This window comes from Tinamus guttatus, unplaced genomic scaffold, assembly GCF_059628265.1.
Source record: "Tinamus guttatus ecotype Peru unplaced genomic scaffold, ASM5962826v1 Tinamus_guttatus_pri_ptg000911l, whole genome shotgun sequence".
In the NCBI taxonomy this organism is placed as follows: domain Eukaryota; kingdom Metazoa; phylum Chordata; class Aves; order Tinamiformes; family Tinamidae; genus Tinamus; species Tinamus guttatus.
This window is the reverse complement of record NW_028289445.1, coordinates 12,703-30,455: the sequence shown is the minus strand read 5'-3', so window position 1 is coordinate 30,455 and position 17,753 is coordinate 12,703. Positions and strand designations below refer to the sequence as shown.

Sequence of the window (17,753 nt, the reverse complement as noted above, 5' to 3'; positions counted from 1 at the left end):
CCGCGCGCGCCCTGCGCTGCCTTCTATGTTAAAAGCTCCCCATTCCCGGAGTTATCCCGCCTTCCCCGAAGGAATTCCGGCTGCTCCGACCTTTGGCTTCCAGTTTCCCAGGGGATTGCGGAGCCTGGGGGGCTCCCGGGATAAATCTGCCAAAAAGGGGGAATTTGGAGAGGGCCTTTTAACGGCCCGGGGGATTTCGGAGCTGCTTCCGTGGCTTTTTTTATCCCTTCGGAAGGGAATCCGGGAATGCGAGCGCAGCTGGCGGGGGCCCCCCTGCTCCGTGTTAAAAAGAGGCCGGAGCCCTTAAAATTCCCGTTAAAAATAACCCGCTGCTGCTTCGTGTCCCGCGGAATTCCTCTGGGTTGGAATGTGGGAGCGGCTCTGCCTCCTGGCGGGATGGGGGGAGGTTTTTTCCCTCTTTTCCCGTGTTATCCCGGGGGATTCCTCCTTGTTTTCCCGTGTAAAAGGGCGGATGGGCTGGAGAGGTTTGGGCTGGTGTCCGGCTGCGCTGTAACGAGCGGGATCTTCCCGCATCCCGCGGATCCCCATGTGCATCCCGCGGATCCGGGCATTCCCAGACTCCTAATGCTCTCCCCCCGGATCCCCATGTGCATCCCGTGTCTCCCGCCATTCCCAGCCTCCTAACGCTGTTCCCTCCATCCCCAGCTCCCTGGGATCCCCATGCACATCCCGCGGCTCCGGCCATTCCCAGGCTCCTAAAGCTCTCCCCTCCATTCCCCACGTGCATCCCATGTCTCCCCCCATTCCCACCCTCCTAACGCTCTTCCCGCTCTCCGCAGCTCCCGGGATCATGCTCCTCCCACAGCTCCTGCCATTCCCAGGCTCCTAAAGCTCTCCCCTCCATCCCCATGCTCATCCCGCATCTCCCACCATTCCCAGCCTCCTAACGCTCTCTTCCCGCTCTCCGCAGCTCCCCGGGATCCCCACGCACATCCTGCGGCTCCCCGGGATCCCTATGCGCGTCCCGCGGCTTCCCAGGATCCCCATGCTCATCCCGCGTCTCCCACCATTCCCACCCTCCTAACGCTGTCCCTTCCCTCCGCAGCTCCCGGGATCCCCACAGTCATCCTGCAGCTCCCGCCATTCCCACCCTCCTAACTGCCTCTTCCCGCTCTCTCCGCAGCTCCCGGGATCCCCATGTTCCTCCCATGTCTCCCACCATTCCCACCCTCCTAACGCTCTCCCTTCCCTCCACAGCTCCCCGGGATCCCCATGCTCCATCCCGCGGCTCCCCGGGATCCCCATGCACATCCCGCGTCTCCCGCCATTCCCACCCTCCTAGCACTCTTCCCTTCCCTCCGCAGCTCCCGGGATCCCCACGCGCATCCCACGTCTCCCCCCATTCCCACCCTCCTAACGCTCTCCGTTCCCTCCGCAGCTCCCGGGATCCCCATGCTCATCCTGCAGCTCCCTGGGATCCCGATGCACATCCCGCAGCTCCCCCCATTCCCACCCTCCTAACGCTCTTCCCTTCCCTCCGCAGCTCCCGGGATCCCCACGCGCATCCCGCGGCTCCCCCCATTCCCACCCTCCTAATGCTCTTCCCTTCCCTCCGCAGCTCCCGGGATCATGCTCCTCCCGCGGCTCCTGCTGTGCGTGTCCGTGTCCGTGTGCGCGTTCCCGCCGGGATCCTCCGCGAAGCCCACGGAGCGCAAGGAGCGGGTGCACCAGGAGGCGCCGCTGAGCGCGCGGGCGCACGACGACGCCAAGAGCTTCGACTACGACCACGACGCCTTCCTGGGCGCCGACGAGGCCAAGAGCTTCGAGCAGCTCACGCCGGAGGAGAGCAAGGAGCGCCTGGGGTGAGCGATTCCCATTCCGAAACCGCCGCGGGAACTTCGGGAAAAAATTCCAGGGTGCCGGAGCGCTGGAACGGGCTGCCCGGAGAGGTTGTGGAGTCTCCTTCTCCGGAGATCTCCAACCCGCTTGGACGCAGTCCTGTGCCACGTGCTCTAGGTGACCCTGTGTGTGCAGAGGGGTTGGACTGGGTGATCCCTAGAGCTCCCTTCCAACCTTCAGCATTCCATGATTCCATGATTCCCGGGAATGCCCCTTCCCATGGGATTCGCACGTTGCTGAGCACCACAATCATCACTTGCTCCCGTTCGTTTGCGGCTCTTGGAGAGGGATATGTGGGAATGTGGGTGGGCATCGCCCTGCTGAGCGTGAATCCCACTGGATGGAGCCTGGAAGGGCCCTGGGATCGCTCGGATCCCACTCCCATTCTATTCCTCAGCCCGGTTTGGAAGGAGATGGGAATTCCTGAGGATGGGGAATGTCCCGCTGCTTCCTGCCAGGAATGGCAGGGACAGGGAACATCCTGCTGCTTCCTCCCGGAACGGCGAGGATGGGGAATGTCCCACTGCTTCCTGCCGGGAATGGTGAGGACAGGGAATGTCCTGCTGCTTCCTCCTGGGAATGGTGAGGACAGGGAACATCCCGCTGCTTCCTCCCGGAACGGCGAGGACAGGGAATGTCCCGCTGCTTCCTGCCGGGAACGGCGAGGACAGGGAATGTCCTGCTGCTTCCTGCCGGGAACGGCGAGGACAGGGAACGTCCCACTGCTTCCTACTGGGAATGGTGAGGACAGGGAACATCCCGCTGCTTCCTACTGGGAATGGTGAGGACAGGGAATGTCCTGCTGCTTCCTGCCGGGAACAATGAGGACAGGGAACGTCCCGCTGCTTCCTGCCGGGAATGGCGAGGACAGGGAATGTCCTGCTGCCTCCTGCCGGGAACGGCGAGGACAGGGAATGTCCTGCTGCCTCCTGCCGGGAATGGCGAGGACAGGGAACATCCCGCTGCTTCCTCCCGGAACGGCGAGGACAGGGAATGTCCTGCTGCTTCCTCACGGGAATGGCGAGGACAGGGAACATCCCGCTGCTTCCTGCTGGGAATGGCGAGGACAGGGAACGTCCTGCTGCTTCCTGTCGGGAATGGCGAGGACAGGGAATGTCCCGCTGCTTCCTGCCGGGAATGGTGAGGACAGGGAATGTCCCGCTGCTTCCTGCTGGGAATGGCGAGGACAGGGAACGTCCTGCTGCTTCCTGCCGGGAACAACGAGGACAGGGAATGTCCCGCCACTTCCTCACGGGAACAGTAAGGACAGGGAACGTCCCGCTGCTTCCTGCCGGGAATGGCGAGGACAGGGAATGTCCCACTGCTTCCTGCTGGGAACAGCGAGGACAGGGAACGTCCCACTGCTTCCTGCTGGGAATGGCGAGGACAGGGTGCTCCACTGCGCCCGGCTCCGCGATTCCCGCTGCCGGGAATTTCCAGCCGCCGGAGCGGTATTCCCTTTGGGAATTCCCTTTGCGGCGCCCGCTTCGGGACACCCTCCCATTGGAGAGGGCTCCGAGCCCTCCTTCCCAAAGGCAGATTCCAGCTCCGTAACTCCTATTCCCCCTGGAATTGCAAACGGAGGCCGATTCCCTGCCCTGGGAGGGAGCAAATCCCAAGGATTCCTCCTGATCCAGCCCCTCTGCTCTCTTGGACACGAGCGAGGGAAGCAGCCGCTCCAAACCCGCTGCTTTTCCTGGGAAAAATCCCCCAAATCCGTCCCGGCGCCGCGTTCCGGCCGCTCCGTCACGGCTCTGCCTCCTAATCCCATTGTTCTGCCGCGTTTTCTGCTGGAAAAGCTGCCCGGGAAGCGGCGCCGCCTCAGACTTTCCATGGGGCGTCCCATAAAACCCGTTTTTTGGTAAATTCCCACAATTACCTCAGCCTTTCCGCAGTCCATATCCCTGCTCCAAGGGCAGAGCCTCGTTTTCCACGGATTTTTCCCTCCAGGGAAGCGTTTGCTGCCCCAGGATCCCGTTTTTGTGCCGATCCCGCCGTTTTCTGGCACGACGGGATTCCCGGCGCCGGCCGCTTCCCGTCGAAGGCTGCGGGATTTGGGGAATCCGCTGCCTCGGGATAAGGGAAGAGCGGGAGGGAAAAGGCCCCGTGTTCCCGGGATCATCCTTGGCACATCCTTGTGTTTGGAAGCAAATCCCTTGTGAAACCACAAAGCCTCAAAGCGCAATTTAACCCAGTTTAATCCTATTTAGCTCTGTTTAACTCTATTTAATCTATTTAACTTTATTTAGCTCTATTTAACTAGCTCTATTTAACTAACTCTAACTAGCTCTATTTAACTAGTTCTATTTAGCTCTATTTAACTCTATTTAGCTCTGCTTAATCTATTTAGCTCTATTTAGCTAACTATTTAACTAGCTCTGTTTAACTCTATTTAGCTAGCTCTATTATTTAGCTAGCTCTATTATTTAACTCTGTTTAGCTCTATTTAGGTCTATTTAACTAACTAGCTCTAACTCTATTTAACTAACTCTATTTAGCTCTATTTAACTATTTAACTCTATTTAGTTCTATTTAATTAGCTCTATTTAACTCTAACTCTATTTAACTCTAGCTATTTAGCTCTACTATTTAATCTATTAGCTCTACTCTTTAATCTATTTAGCTCTACTTAACTAGCTCTATTATTTAACTCTAACTCTATTTAACTATTTAATCTATTTAGCTCTATTTAACTAGCTCTATTTAAATAGCTCTGTTTGACTAGCTCTAGCTCTATTTAACTAGCTGTATTTAACTAGCTCTAACTCTTTTTAACTAACTCTAGCTCTATTTAGCTCTATTTAACTAGCTCTAACTCTAGCTCTATTTAACTAGCTCTATTTAACTAGCTCTAATTCTATTTAACTCTAGTTCTATTTAACTAGCTCTAATTCTATTTAACTCTAGCTCTATTTAACTAGCTCTATTTAACTAGCTCTAATTCTATTTAACTCTAGCTCTGTTTAACTAGCTCTATTTAACTAGCTCTAATTCTATTTAACTCTAGTTCTATTTAACTAGCTCTAATTCTATTTAACTCTAGCTCTGTTTAACTAGCTCTATTTAACTAGCTCTAATTCTATTTAACTCTAGCTCTGTTTAACTAGCTCTATTTAACTAGCTCTAATTCTATTTAACTCTAGCTCTGTTTAACTAGCTCTATTTAACTAGCTCTAATTCTATTTAACTCTAGTTCTATTTAACTAGCTCTAATTCTATTTAACTCTAGCTCTGTTTAACTAGCTCTATTTAACTAGCTCTAACTCTTTTTAACTAACTCTAGCTCTCTCTAACTAGCTCTCTTTAGCTCATTTAACCCCACTCAGGTTGCAGGTTGGGATGGTCGTTGCCGTCTCTTCCGTGCGGGATCCGGCACGGAAAACTCCGGAGCGTTCCCGCTCCAGGGGGTGGCTCCGGCATTCCCGAACGCGGGAGCCGCTTTGGGATCACGGAAACCAAACGGGGAAGGAAAACCCCAAACCGGGGGCTCCGGCCACGGCCGCATCCCGAGCGCTCCCGGGAACGCCGGGATGGAGGGAGAAGCCGTTCCCGCTTCCCGGCCGGCCCCTCGGAGCGCTCCGCATTCCAGGGGCTTTTCCTGGCAGCTGCTGCTAAAAATACCCGGATCGGCGGCCGCCGGGATGCGGGCGGCTTTTCCATGCGCGCTGCAGCTGCGATTCCCGCATTTCCCGCATCCGCAGCCTCCGCTTGTCCCGCTCCCGCTTTGCAGCGGGAAAGCCGCCACGGGGGGGTTTTTGGGGCAAAACCAGCCGGAAAAAGGACTCCCGAAGGATGCAGCTGGGTGAAAACGCCGCTTTCTGCACCCAAAGCAGCGCGCGACGGCCACCGAAGGTGGCACCAAGTGGCACCTCGGTGACGGTGCCACCAAAGCGGCCCCGGTGCCGCCGCGGCGCCCCGTTCCCCTTAACTTGTCCCGGATTTCTCTGCATTCCCTACAGAAAGATTGTAAGTAAAATAGATGAAGACAAAGACGGGTTTGTCACTGTGGACGAGCTCAAAGCCTGGATAAAATTTGCCCAAAAGCGCTGGATATTCGAGGATGTCGAGCGCCAGTGGAAAGGGCACGACCTCAATGAGGACGGCCTCATTTCTTGGGACGAGTATAAAAATGCCACCTACGGCTACATCCTAGGTAGGTCCCCGCTCTTGGGACGATCCCGTTGCGGAGCCGCCGCGTGAAACCTCCTGTTTTGTCTCGCAGAATGATTGTAGCTAAGATAGACACGGATAAGGATGGGTTTGTGACGGAGGGGGAGCTCAAAGCCTGGATTAAGAAGGCCCAGAAGAAATACGTGTATGACAGTGTTGAGCGGCAGTGGCAGGACTTTGACCTGAACCGAGACGGCCTGGTGTCCTGGGATGAGTACAGAAACGTGACATATGGCACTTACCTCGGTAAGGGCGACGGAGGCACGGAGCGGGAGAGCCGGAGGGAGCCCGGAACGGCGGATGCGCCCCCGGATTCCTGCCCTCGGGCATGGCTGGGGAGCTGAAAATGGCAAATCTGCCCCCAAATCCGGCTCTTGGGCACGGCTGGGGAGCCCAAAAACCCAAATCTGACCCAAATTCCTGCTCTTGGGCAGGTTTGGGGAGCCAAAAAGGGCAAATCTGCCCCAAAATCTTGCCCTTGGGCATGGCTAGGGAGCCAAAAACGGCAAATCTGCCCCCAAATCCTGCTCTTGGGCACGTCTGGGGAGCCAAAAACGGCAAATCCACCTCAAATTCCTGCTCTTGGGCAGGTTTGGGGAGCCAAAAATGGCAAATCTGACCCAAATTCCTGCTCTTGGGCAGGTTTGGGGAGCCAAAAAGGGCAAATCTGACCCAAATTCCTGCTCTTGGGCAGGTTTGGGGAGCCAAAAAGGGCAAATCTGCCCCAAAATCTTGCCCTTGGGCATGGCTAGGGAGCCAAAAATGGCAAATCTGCCCCCAAATCCTGCTCTTGGGCACGTCTGGGGAGCCAAAAACGGCAAATCCGCCTCAAATTCCTGCTCTTGGGCACGGCTGGGGAGCCAAAAATTGCAAATCTGCCCCAAATTCCTGCCCTTGGGCACAGCTGAGGAGCCAAAAATGGCAAATCCACCCCAAATTCCTGCCCTCGGGCACGTTTGGGGATCCAAAAATGCCCAATCTGCCCCGAATTCCTGCCCTCGGGCACGTTTTGGGAGCCAAAAATGGCAAATCTGCCTCAAATTCCTGCTCTTGGGCACAGCTGGGGAGCCAAAAACCAATCCACCCCCAAATCCTGCTCTTGAGCAAGTCTGGGGAGCCAAAAACCCAAATTCGCCTCAAATTCCTGCTCTTGGGCATGGCTGGGGAGCCAAAAAGGGCAAATCTGCCCCAAATTCCTGCTCTTGGGCAGTTTTGGGGAGCCAAAAATTGCAAATCTGCCCCAAATTCCTGCCCTTGGGCACAGCTGAGGAGCCAAAAATGCCCAATCTGCCCCGAATTCCTGCCCTCGGGCACGTTTTGGGAGCCAAAAACGGCAAATCCGACCCAAATCCTGCTCTTGGGCACGGCTGGGGAGCCAAAAACCCAAATCTGCCTCAAATTTCTGCTCTTGGGCATGGCTGGGGAGCCAAAAATGGCAAATCTGACCCAAATTCCTGCTCTTGGGCAGGTCTGGGGAGCCAAAAACCCAAATTCGCCTCAAATTCCTGCTCTTGGGCATGGCTGGGGAGCCAAAAAGGGCAAATCTGCCCCAAATTCCTGCTCTTGGGCAGGTTTGAGGAGCCAAAAATGGCAAATCTGACCCAAATTCCTGCTCTTGGGCATGGCTGGGGAGCCAAAAACGGCAAATCTGCCCCAAAATCTTGCCCTTGGGCATGGCTAGGGAGCCAAAAACGGCAAATCTGCCCCCAAATCCTGCTCTTGGGCACGTCTGGGGAGCCAAAACCGGCAAATCCGCCTCAAATTCCTGCTCTTGGGCACGGCTGGGGAGCCAAAAATTGCAAATCTGCCCCAAATTCCTGCCCTTGGGCAGGTTTGGGGAGCCAAAAATGCCCAATCTGCCCCGAATTCCTGCCCTCGGGCACGTTTTGGGAGCCAAAAATGGCAAATCTGCCTCAAATTCCTGCTCTTGGGCACAGCTGGGGAGCCAAAAACCAATCCACCCCCAAATCCTGCTCTTGAGCAAGTCTGGGGAGCCAAAAACCCAAATTCGCCTCAAATTCCTGCTCTTGGGCATGGCTGGGGAGCCAAAAAGGGCAAATCTGCCCCAAATTCCTGCTCTTGGGCAGTTTTGGGGAGCCAAAAATGGCAAATCTGACCCAAATTCCTGCTCTTGGGCAGTTTTGGGGAGCCAAAAAGGGCAAATCCGCCTCAAATTCCTGCCCTCGGGCACGTTTGGGGAGCCAAAAACCCAAGTCCACCTCAAATTCCTGCCCTCGGGCACAGCTGGGGAGCCAAAAATGCCCAATCTGCCCCTAATTCCTGCCCTTGGGCATGTTTGGGGAGCCAAAAACGGCAAATCTGCCTCAAATTCCTGCTCTTGGGCACAGTTGGGGAGCAAAAAATGCCCAATCTGCCCCCGATTCCTGCTCTCGGGCATGTTTGGGGAGCCAAAAACCTAAATCCGCCTCAAATTCCTGCTCTCGGGCAGTTTGGGGGAGTAAAAATGTCAAATCCGCCCCAAATTCCTGCTCTTGGGCACATTTGGGGATCCAAAAACGGCAAAATTACCCCAAATTCCTGCTCTTGGGCAGGTCTGGGGAGCCAAAAACGGCAAATTTGCCCCAAATTCCTGCCCTTGGGCACGTCTGGGAAGCCAAAACCCCCCAAATCCGCCTCAAATTCCTGCCCTTGAGCCCATTTTTTGGTGAGCCAAAACCCCCCAAACCTGCCCCCAAAACCACCCCCAGTTTCTACCCTCGAGGACGTTGTTTGGGGAGCCAAAAGCCCCAAATCCCCCTCAAATTCCTGCCCTTGGGCACATTATTTGGTGCCTGTTTCGCCCTGCACCCCCGTTGACTTCCTCCTCCTCCTCCTCCTCCTCGTCCTTGTCCCCAATTTGGTGGCACCATCGAAGGGCACCCGCAACTCTGCTTTTTTCATTGGTTTTGGGGCCGAATCCTGCAATTTGGGCAGTCATTTACGGGGCCAACGCCTACGGGGCCCCCTCTTGTTCCCTGCTTTTAAGTGCTTTAAGCCCGGATTTCGGGAGCCGCGAAAACAGCGGCGATCCCTAGGAATTCCCGAGCCTGTGCACGCTGCGAATCCCAGCTTTAGACCCCCAAAATGGGCCTTTTTGGGCAAAAAAAGCGGGAGCCTGCGGAGAGGGAGCTGCTCGAAACCCCCGTGCGGAGCCGCGGATCCCCCCGGGGGTTAAATCCCTGGCAAAGCCCGTCCCATCCCGCTGGCAGCTGTTCCGGCCTCCTGGAACGCCGACATATATGGTAGGATGAGCTCCATCCCCAAAGCATGAAATAAAACGGAATTTGCTAAATATTTCCAAAGATAGTCAGCTGCTCCGCGGGATGTATGGAGCGCGGCCGGCTGCTCCGGAGCTTTCGGAACGGGCGCTTAAAGCCCCCGGTTTTCCTGCTCCTCGGGGCTCCGACGGGATCGGAGGGATTCCAAAGGGAATGTTTAGGGAGCCCCAAGAACTCCCGATCTCGGGAAAAAGCGGAATCTGTGCTTAAAATTGGGGATTAAGGGGGGGAGAAGGGCTCATCCCGGAGGCGTTTGGGAAGATTTATGGCCTGCAGGTGCAGGATGTCGTAAAAGGGTAAAAATCCCGAGGGGAAAAGCGAAATCCGCTGGGAATGTCCCCAAAGCCCCGTTGCAGCGCCCGGAGCGCCCCGGCACATCCCGGGAAACCCGTTCTCTTCCCGGCCCCGGAGAGGCCCCCGCGGAGCTTGTCCGGTGTCCAAGGAATGGGCAGATCCCGTAATCCGGCTGGGAATGTCCTGGGAACGTGGCCACTTGTCACCGCGATGCCACGTTCCTCCTTTGTCACCGCGATGCCACGCTCCCCTTTTGTCACCCCAATGCAACGCTCCCCATTTGTCACCTTGATGTCACATTCCCCCTTTGTCACCCCAATACAACGCGCTGCTTTGTCACCCCAATGCCACGCTCCCTTTTGTCACCCCGATGCCACATGCCCCCTTTGTCACCGCAGTGCCACACTCCGCTTTGTCACCTCAATGCAACCCTGCCTTTTGTCACCCCAATGCCACATTCCCCCTTTTGTCACCCCAATGCAATGCTCCCCCTTTGTCACCTTGATGCCACATTCCCCCTTTTGTCACCCCGATTCAACGCTCCCCCTTTGTCACCCCAATGCCACATTCGTCCTTTGTCACCCCAGTACAACACTCCCCTTTTTGTCACCCCAATGCAACGCTGCCCGTTGTCACCCCAATGCAACACTCCCCCTTTTGTCACCCCAATGCAATGCTCCCCATTTGTCACCTTGATGTCACATTCCTCCTTTGTCACCCCAATGCAACGCTGCCCGTTGTCACCCCAATGCAACAATCCCCTTTTGTCACCCTGATACAACAGTCCCCTTTGTCACCCCAATGCCACACTCCCCCTTTGTCACCTTGATGCCACGCTCCTCTTTGTCACCCCGATGTCACGTTCCCCTTTGTCACCCTGATGTCACATTCCCCTTTGCCACCCCAATGCAACACTGCCCCTTTTGTCACCCCAATGCAACGCTCCCCATTTGTCACCTTGATGTCACATTCCCCCTTTGTCACCCCAATACAACGCTCTGCTTTGTCACCCCAATGCCACGCTCCCTTTTGTCACCCCGATGCCACATGCCCCCTTTGTCACCGCAGTGCCACACTCCGCTTTGTCACCTCAATGCAACCCTGCCTTTTGTCACCCCAATGCAACGCTCCCCCTTTGTCACCTCGATGCCACGCTCCTCTTTGTCACCCCGATGCCACGTTCCCCTTTGTCACCCTGATGTCACATTCCCCTTTGCCACCCCAATGCAACACTCCCCCTTTTGTCACCCCAATGCAATGCTCCCCATTTGTCACCCCAATGCCACATTCCCCCTTTTGTCACCCCGATTCAACGCTCCCCCTTTGTCACCCCGATGCCACATTCGTCCTTTGTCACCCTAATGCCACGCTCCCCTTTGTCACCCCAGCACAACACTCCCCTTTTGTCACCCCAATGCAACGCTCCCCATTTGTCACCTTGATGTCACATTCCCTCTTTGTCACCCCAATACAACGCTCTGCTTTGTCACCCCAATGCCACGCTCCCTTCTGTCACCCCGATGCCACATGCCCCCTTTGTCACCGCAGTGCCACACTCCGCTTTGTCACCTCAATGCAACCCTGCCTTTTGTCACCCCAATGCCACATTCCCCCTTTGTCACCCCAATGCAACGCTCCCCATTTGTCACCTTGATGTCACATTCCTCCTTTGTCACCCCAATACAACACTCCCCTTTTTGTCACCCCAATGCAACGCTGCCCGTTGTCACCCCAATGCAACACTCCCCTTTTGTCACCCTGATACAACAGTCCCCTTTGTCACCCCAATGCCACACTCCCCCTTTGTCACCCCAATGCCACACTCCCCCTTTGTCACCTTGATGCCACGCTCCTCTTTGTCACCCCGATGTAACGTTCCCCTTTGTCACCCTGATGTCACATTCCCCTTTGCCACCCCAATTCAACACTCCCCCTTTTGTCACCCCAATGCAATGCTCCCCATTTGTCACCTTGATGTCACATTCCTCCTTTGTCACCCCAGTACAACACTCCCCCTTTGTCACCTTGATGCCACGCTCCTCTTTGTCACCTTGATGCCACATTCCCCTTTGTCACCTTGATGCCACATTCCCCTTTGTCACCTTGATGCCACATTCCCCCTTTCCCCCCGGCCCCGCGCTGCTCCCAATCCCTTTTCCCTCGGAATTCCGGCGTGCACAGGCTCAATCCCTCCGCGGCTCCCACCCTATCCGCAGGGAGCCGGCGCCGGGATAACGGATAGACGAGAGCTCCTCCTCGGAGCGAAAATCCCTTAAAATCACCCCAAAATGAGGACCCGACCCCGCCGTTCCGCTCCTCAGTGCCACCGGCTCCATTGTCACTGCTCTGTCCTCAAACCAGAATCCCAAATCCCGGCATTGTCCGATCCCGGGGGCTCCCGGCTTCGCTTCCCTGCCGCTTCCCAAAGCCCTTCCCTTCATCCGTGCGGATTCCCGAGTTATTTCCCGGAGTGAAACTCATCCCGGCATCTCCTTGGTGCCAGCAAGTAAATCCCGACACTTTTGTGTCCGTAACTGCAAACTTTTGGGAGAAAACTTGGGAAAAAAAGGAGCGAACCCTCCCGCAGCCCAGCAGGGACTGTTCCAGCAACAGCCATTCCCGGGAAAACCGGGTGTTTTGGGAAGAAACGCGGCTCTTTCCATGTTCGGCACCGACGCCAACAGGAGCCGCGTTGGGGCCCGGGGTTTTCCGGATCAATCCCCTTTGGAGGTGCCAAAATCCCGCCCAGAAAGGTGCTAAAATCCCGGTGATCCGACGGGATGAACTCGGCTTTTAAAGGCAAAGGTTCAGCGGGAGCAACGGGATTAACCGGGATGTCAAATCCCCTTGTTGACCGGTATTTATCGGCCTTGATCCCGCTGTTCCGGAGGCGGATGGGATTGTGAGATCCCGGTTTTCCACCGGGTCTGACTGTTGCTGCAACCTGTGCGTGTCCAGGGTGTTCCCCAAAGCTCCGGGTGACAAAAGAGCCACAAAGCAGCCGGATCCGCTTACGCATTCCCGTCCCGGAATAGCGCTCCGGGCCCCGGAGCGGCGTTCCAGGGGCCGGGAATGCCGCGAGCCCCCCCGAAACGCGGCGGCAACAACAGGCGGCGGCCGGTTGTCCCGCGCGTCGTCCGGCTGACGCGGCGGCTCCGTGTGTGCGCAGACGATCCCGATCCCGACGACGGATTCAACTACCGGCAGATGATGGTGCGGGACGAGCGGCGCTTCCGGCGCGCCGACGCGGACGGGGACCTGGCGGCCACCAAGGAGGAGTTCACGGCCTTCCTGCACCCCGAGGAGTACGAGCACATGAAGGACATCGTGGTGCAGGTGCCACGCGGGGGCCCCGGGGTCCCCCGGTGTCCCCAAGTGTCCCCAAGTGTCCCTGGGTGGTCCCGAGTGGTCCTGAGTGGCATCCAGTGTCCCCAAGTGGTCCTGAGTGGCCTCCAGTGTTCCCAAGTGTCCCCCGGTGTCCCCAAGTGTCCCCAAGTGTCCCTGGGTGGTCCCGAGTGGCCCCCAGTGGCCCTGATTGGCCTGGAGTGTCCCCCAGTGTCTCCGAGTGGCCCCAAGTGTCCCTGAGTGGTCCCAAGTGGCCCTGAGTGGCCCCTAGTGTCCCCCAGTGGCCCCGAGTGGCCCCAAGTGCCCCCAGTGGCCCCCAGTGGCCCTGAGTGTCCCTGAGTGGCCCCGAGTGGCCCCGAGTGTCCCCAAGTGTCCCCCAGTGTCTCCGAGTGTCCCCGAGTGCCCCCAGTGGCCCCCAGTGGCCCTGAGTGGCCCCGAGTGGCCCCGAGTGTCCCCGAGTGGCCCCAAGTGTCCCCCAGTGTCTCCGAGTGTCTCCGAGTGTCCCCCGAGTGTGCCCCAGTGGCCCCAAGTGGCCCCCAGTGTCCCCAAGTGGCCCCCAGTGTCCTCGAGTGGTCCTGAGTGTCCCCCGGTGTCTCCCAGTGGCCCCAAGTGGCCCCCGGTGGCCCCGAGTGGCCCTGAGTGGCCCCCAGTGTCCCCCAGTATCCCCGAGTGGCCCTGAGTGACTCTCAGTGTCCCCGAGTGGCCCCCAGTGTCCCCAAGTGTCCCCGAGTGGCCCCCAGTGGCCCCGAGTGTGCCCGATTGGCCTCGAGTGGCCCCCAGTGGCCCCGAGTGGCCCTGGGTGGTCCCGAGTATCCCCCAGTGGCCCTGATTGGCCTCGAGTGTCCCCCAGTGGCCCTGAGTGGCCTTGAGTGGCCTTTAGTGTCCCCCAGTGTGCCCAAGTGTCCCCCAGTGGCCCCGAGTGTTCCTGAGTGTCCCCAAGTGGCCGTGAGTGGCTCTGAGTGGCCCCAAGTGGCCCCCAGTGTCCCCAAGTGTCCTCGAGTGTCCTCAAGTGTCCCCAAGTGTCCCCAAGTGTCCCTGAGTGTCCCTGAGTGGTCCCAAGTGGCCCTGAGTGGCCCCCAGTGGCCCCCAGTGGCCCTGAGTGTCCCTGAATGGCCCTGAGTGGCCCTGAGTGGCCCCAAGTTTCCCTGGGTGGCCCCCAGTGTCCCCAAGTGGCCCCCAGTGTCCCTGAGTGGCCCTGAGTGTCCCCCAGTGTCTCCCAGTGGCCCCCAGTGGTTCCGAGTGGCCCCCAGTGGCCCTGAGTGTCCCTGAATGCCCCCCAGTGTCCCCGAGTGGTCCCCAGTGTCCCCAAGTTTCCCCAAGTGGCCCTGAGTGTCCCCAAGTGTCCCCCAATGGTCCCGAGTGGCCCCAAGTGGCCCCATTCCCGGCTCTGCAGGCACCTCCGGGTGCTGCTGTGTGTTCCCATGGGAATGGGCCATGCCAGGAGGGCACCCGTGGATACTCCCGCCTGTTCCCATGGGAAGGGGCCATGCCAGGAGGCTGCGGGCGCTTCCCGGGCGCATTCCCTGCATCCCGGCGCTCCGGGCCGCCCTTCCCGGTGCCGGGGGCCTCTCCTTGCGGAGCCGCCGCTCCGATCCCGGCTCACGCATCCCGATCCTTGCAGGAGACCATGGAGGACATCGACAAGAACGGGGACGGCTTCATCGACCTGGAGGAGTACATCGGTGAGCCGGGAATGCCGGGAACGCCGGGAATGCCGCCGTCCCGACGGACGGGAGCGTCTGCTCCGGATCCGCCGGCTCCAATGGGATCCCCCGCGGGAAGCCGGGATGAGGGCTCCGGAACGCGGAGCGCAGGGGGGATCCCAAGGGAAGGGAGGAGGCTCCGAGCGGTGGATCCCAATCCCGATCCCAAAGGGAAGGTACAGCCGGTGCCGGGCGGCTGTTGGAGCTACAGGCGGCGCCGGGTGTCCCCGCTCCAGGTGACATGTACAGCCACGACGGCGACACGGACGAGCCCGAGTGGGTGAAGACGGAGCGGGAGCAGTTTGTGGAATTCCGGGATAAGAACCGGGACGGCAAAATGGACCAGGAGGAGACCAAGGACTGGATCCTGCCCACGGATTACGACCACGCCGAGGCCGAGGCCCGGCACCTGGTCTACGAGTCCGACCAGGACAAGGTGCGGGAGCGGGATCGGGATGCGGGATCGGGATCCGGGATCGGGATGCGGGATCGGGATCGGGGATGGGGATGCGGGATGTGGGGTGTGGGGTGCGGGATGCGGGATACGGGATGCAGGATACGGGATGCGGGATACGAGGTGCGGAGTGCGGGATGTGGGATGCGGGATGTGGGATGTGGATGTGGGATGCGGGATGTGGGATGTGGATGCGGGATGTGGGATGTGGATGCGGGATGCAGGATGTGGGATGTGGATGCGGGATGTGGGATGGGGGATGCGGGATGTGGGATGTGGGAATGCGGGATGGGGGATGTGAGATGTGGGATGTGGGATACGGGATGCAGGATGATGTGGGATGCGGATGCAGGATGGGGGATGCGGGATGCGGGGTGCGGGGTGCAGGAATGCGGGATGTGGGATGTGGGATGGAGGATGCGGAATGAGGGATGTGGGATGCGGGATGTGGGATGCGGGATGCGGGATATGGGATGAGGGATATGGGATGCGGGATATGGGATACGGGATATGGGATACGGGATATGGGATACGGGATATGGGATACGGGATGCGGGATGTGGGATGCGGGATGTGGGATGCGGGATGCGGGATGTGGGATGCGGGATGTGGGGTACAGGAATGCGGGATGTGGGATACGGATGCGGGACGCGGGATACAGGATGCGGGACACGGGATGCGGGACGCGGGATGTGGGATGCGGGATGTGAGGTGTGGGATGCGGGAATGTGGGATGTGGGATGCAGGATGTGGGATGGAGGATGCGGGAATGCGGGATGCAGGATGCGGGACACACGGATCCCATGGAGCCGCCGGGAGCGCCGCATTCCCGCCTCCCTTGGCCCCCCGCGGGGCTGGTTCCCTCGGGAAGGGGAATCTCTCCCTGGGATCTCCCCATCCCTACGGAGCAGCCGCAGGGTCTGCGGGGCGGCCCGACCCCATCCCGGTCCCATCCCGGCCCCATCCCGACCCCGTCCCGGCCCCATCCCGGTCCCATCCCGGCCCCATCCCGACCCCGTCCCGGCCCCATCCCGGCTCCATCCCGGCCCCATCCCGGCTCCATCCCGGCCCCATCCCGACCCCGTCCCGACCCCATCCCGACCCCGTCCCGGCTCCATCCCGGCTCCATCCCGGCCCCATCCCGGCTCCATCCCGGCTCCATCCCGACCCCATCCCGGCTCCATCCTGCTCACATTCCCACTCACATTCCTGCTCCCACTCCCATTCCCGTTCCCATTCCTGCTCCTGTTCCCACTCCTGTTCCCGTTCCCTCTCCTATTCTCCCATTCCCATTCCCGCTCCGTTCCCACTCCCATTCTCCCATTCTCCCATTCTCCCATTCCCATTGCTGTTCCCATTCCTACTCCCACTCCCATTCCCGCTCCCGTTCCCATTCCCATTCTCCCTTTCCCATTCTCATTCCCATTCCCGCTCCCATTCTCCCATTCCCATTCCCATTCCCATTCTCCCATTCCCATTCCCATTCTCCTATTCCCATTCTCCCTTTCCCATTCTCCCGTTCCCGTTCCCATTCCCGTTCCCATTCCCGTTCCCGCAGGACGGCCGCCTCACGCGGGACGAGATCGTCTCCAAACACGACCTGTTCGTGGGCAGCCAGGCCACGGATTTCGGGGAGGCCCTGGCCCGGCACGACGAGTTCTAGGAGCCTCCGGAGCCTCCGGAGCATCCGGAGCATCCGGAGCACCCGGAGCATCCGGAGCGTCCGGGGCGCTCCCGGCGATCCCGGCGATCCCGCTCCGATCCCACGGGAAGGGAGCGATGCGAGGCCGGGAAGGAGCCCTCGCGCGGCCTCCCGGCCTCCCCTTCCCTTCGGAATTCCGCTCGGCTCCGCGGATTCGAGAGCAAAAAGCCGGAGAACAAGAGGACCGGCTCCGGAGCGCGTTCCCGGCTCCGGAGCGCATTCCCAGTGCCGGCTCCGGAGCGCGTTCCCGGCTCCGGAGCGCATTCCCGGTGCCGCCTCCGGAGCGTGTTCCCGGTGCCAGCTCCGGAGCGCATTCCCGGCACCGGTTCCGGAGCGTGTTCCCGGCCCTGGCTCCAGAGCACGTTCCCAGCTCCGGAGCACATTCCCGGCGCCGGCTCCGGACCGCATTCCCAGTGCCGGCTCCAGAGTGCGTTCCCGGTTCCGGAGCGCATTCCCAGCTCCGGAGCGCGTTCCCGGCGCCTCCGCACATCCCGCCGGATGGGGCGGCATCCCGGGCTCCGTGGGGGGATTTGCGGCCGCGCGGACTTCCCGGGAAAGCGCCTCCGTGTTCCCTATGTATCCTGTTATTCCGTGTATTCCCAAGGCGGCGCTCTCCCGCCTCGGAGGCGCCGCATTCCCGGGATACGGCCGGGAAGAGCCGCAGCGGCCCCCATCCCGGCGCTCCGGATCCGGGGATTGTCCCCACGGAGCCGCCGTCCCCCGGAGCCTCCCGGGGGCCTTTCCCGGTTTTCCTGTGTTTTATCCGATTCCGGCCGCGTGTGAGCGGGGAGCGGGAAGGGGCTCCCAATAAATCGGTTACACCGAGAGCCGGGTTGTGTCCATGGAGCCGCATCCCGACGGGAGCCGCATCCCGTCCGGAACCGCATCCCGTCCGGAGCCGCATTCCCATCCGGAGCCGCATCCCGCCGCTCCGGCCCGTCCGTGTC

General features: G+C 59.3%; 1 protein-coding gene across 2 annotated transcripts; it reads left to right on the top strand.

The window, feature by feature from the left end:
* The first annotated feature begins 1,590 nt into the window (after nucleotides 1-1,590).
* Nucleotides 1,591-16,767, top strand: LOC104578440 (calumenin). Of its 2 annotated transcripts, none has more exons than XM_088537949.1 (6): nucleotides 1,591-1,823; nucleotides 6,083-6,276; nucleotides 12,772-12,938; nucleotides 14,569-14,629; nucleotides 14,887-15,086; nucleotides 16,663-16,767. In XM_088537949.1, the coding sequence occupies exons 1-6, from the start codon at nucleotides 1,591-1,593 to the stop codon at nucleotides 16,765-16,767; spliced, it is 960 nt and encodes a 319-aa protein (XP_088394075.1). The 2 variants fall into 2 exon arrangements, with proteins under 2 accessions (XP_088394075.1, XP_088394076.1); XM_088537950.1 differs by lacking the exon at nucleotides 6,083-6,276 and adding an exon at nucleotides 5,820-6,013.
* The last annotated feature ends 986 nt before the right edge of the window (nucleotides 16,768-17,753 follow it).

Excerpts from the sequence above, each read along its gene's own strand:
- LOC104578440 (XM_088537949.1), top strand. The coding sequence starts at position 1,591 with ATGCTCCTCCCGCGGCTCCTGCTGTGCGTGTCCGTGTCCGTGTGCGCG. Across the intron at positions 1,824-6,082 it reads GAGAGCAAGGAGCGCCTGGG|AATGATTGTAGCTAAGATAG; the intron begins GTGAGCGATTCC and ends TTTGTCTCGCAG. Across the intron at positions 14,630-14,886 it reads CGACCTGGAGGAGTACATCG|GTGACATGTACAGCCACGAC; the intron begins GTGAGCCGGGAA and ends TCCCCGCTCCAG.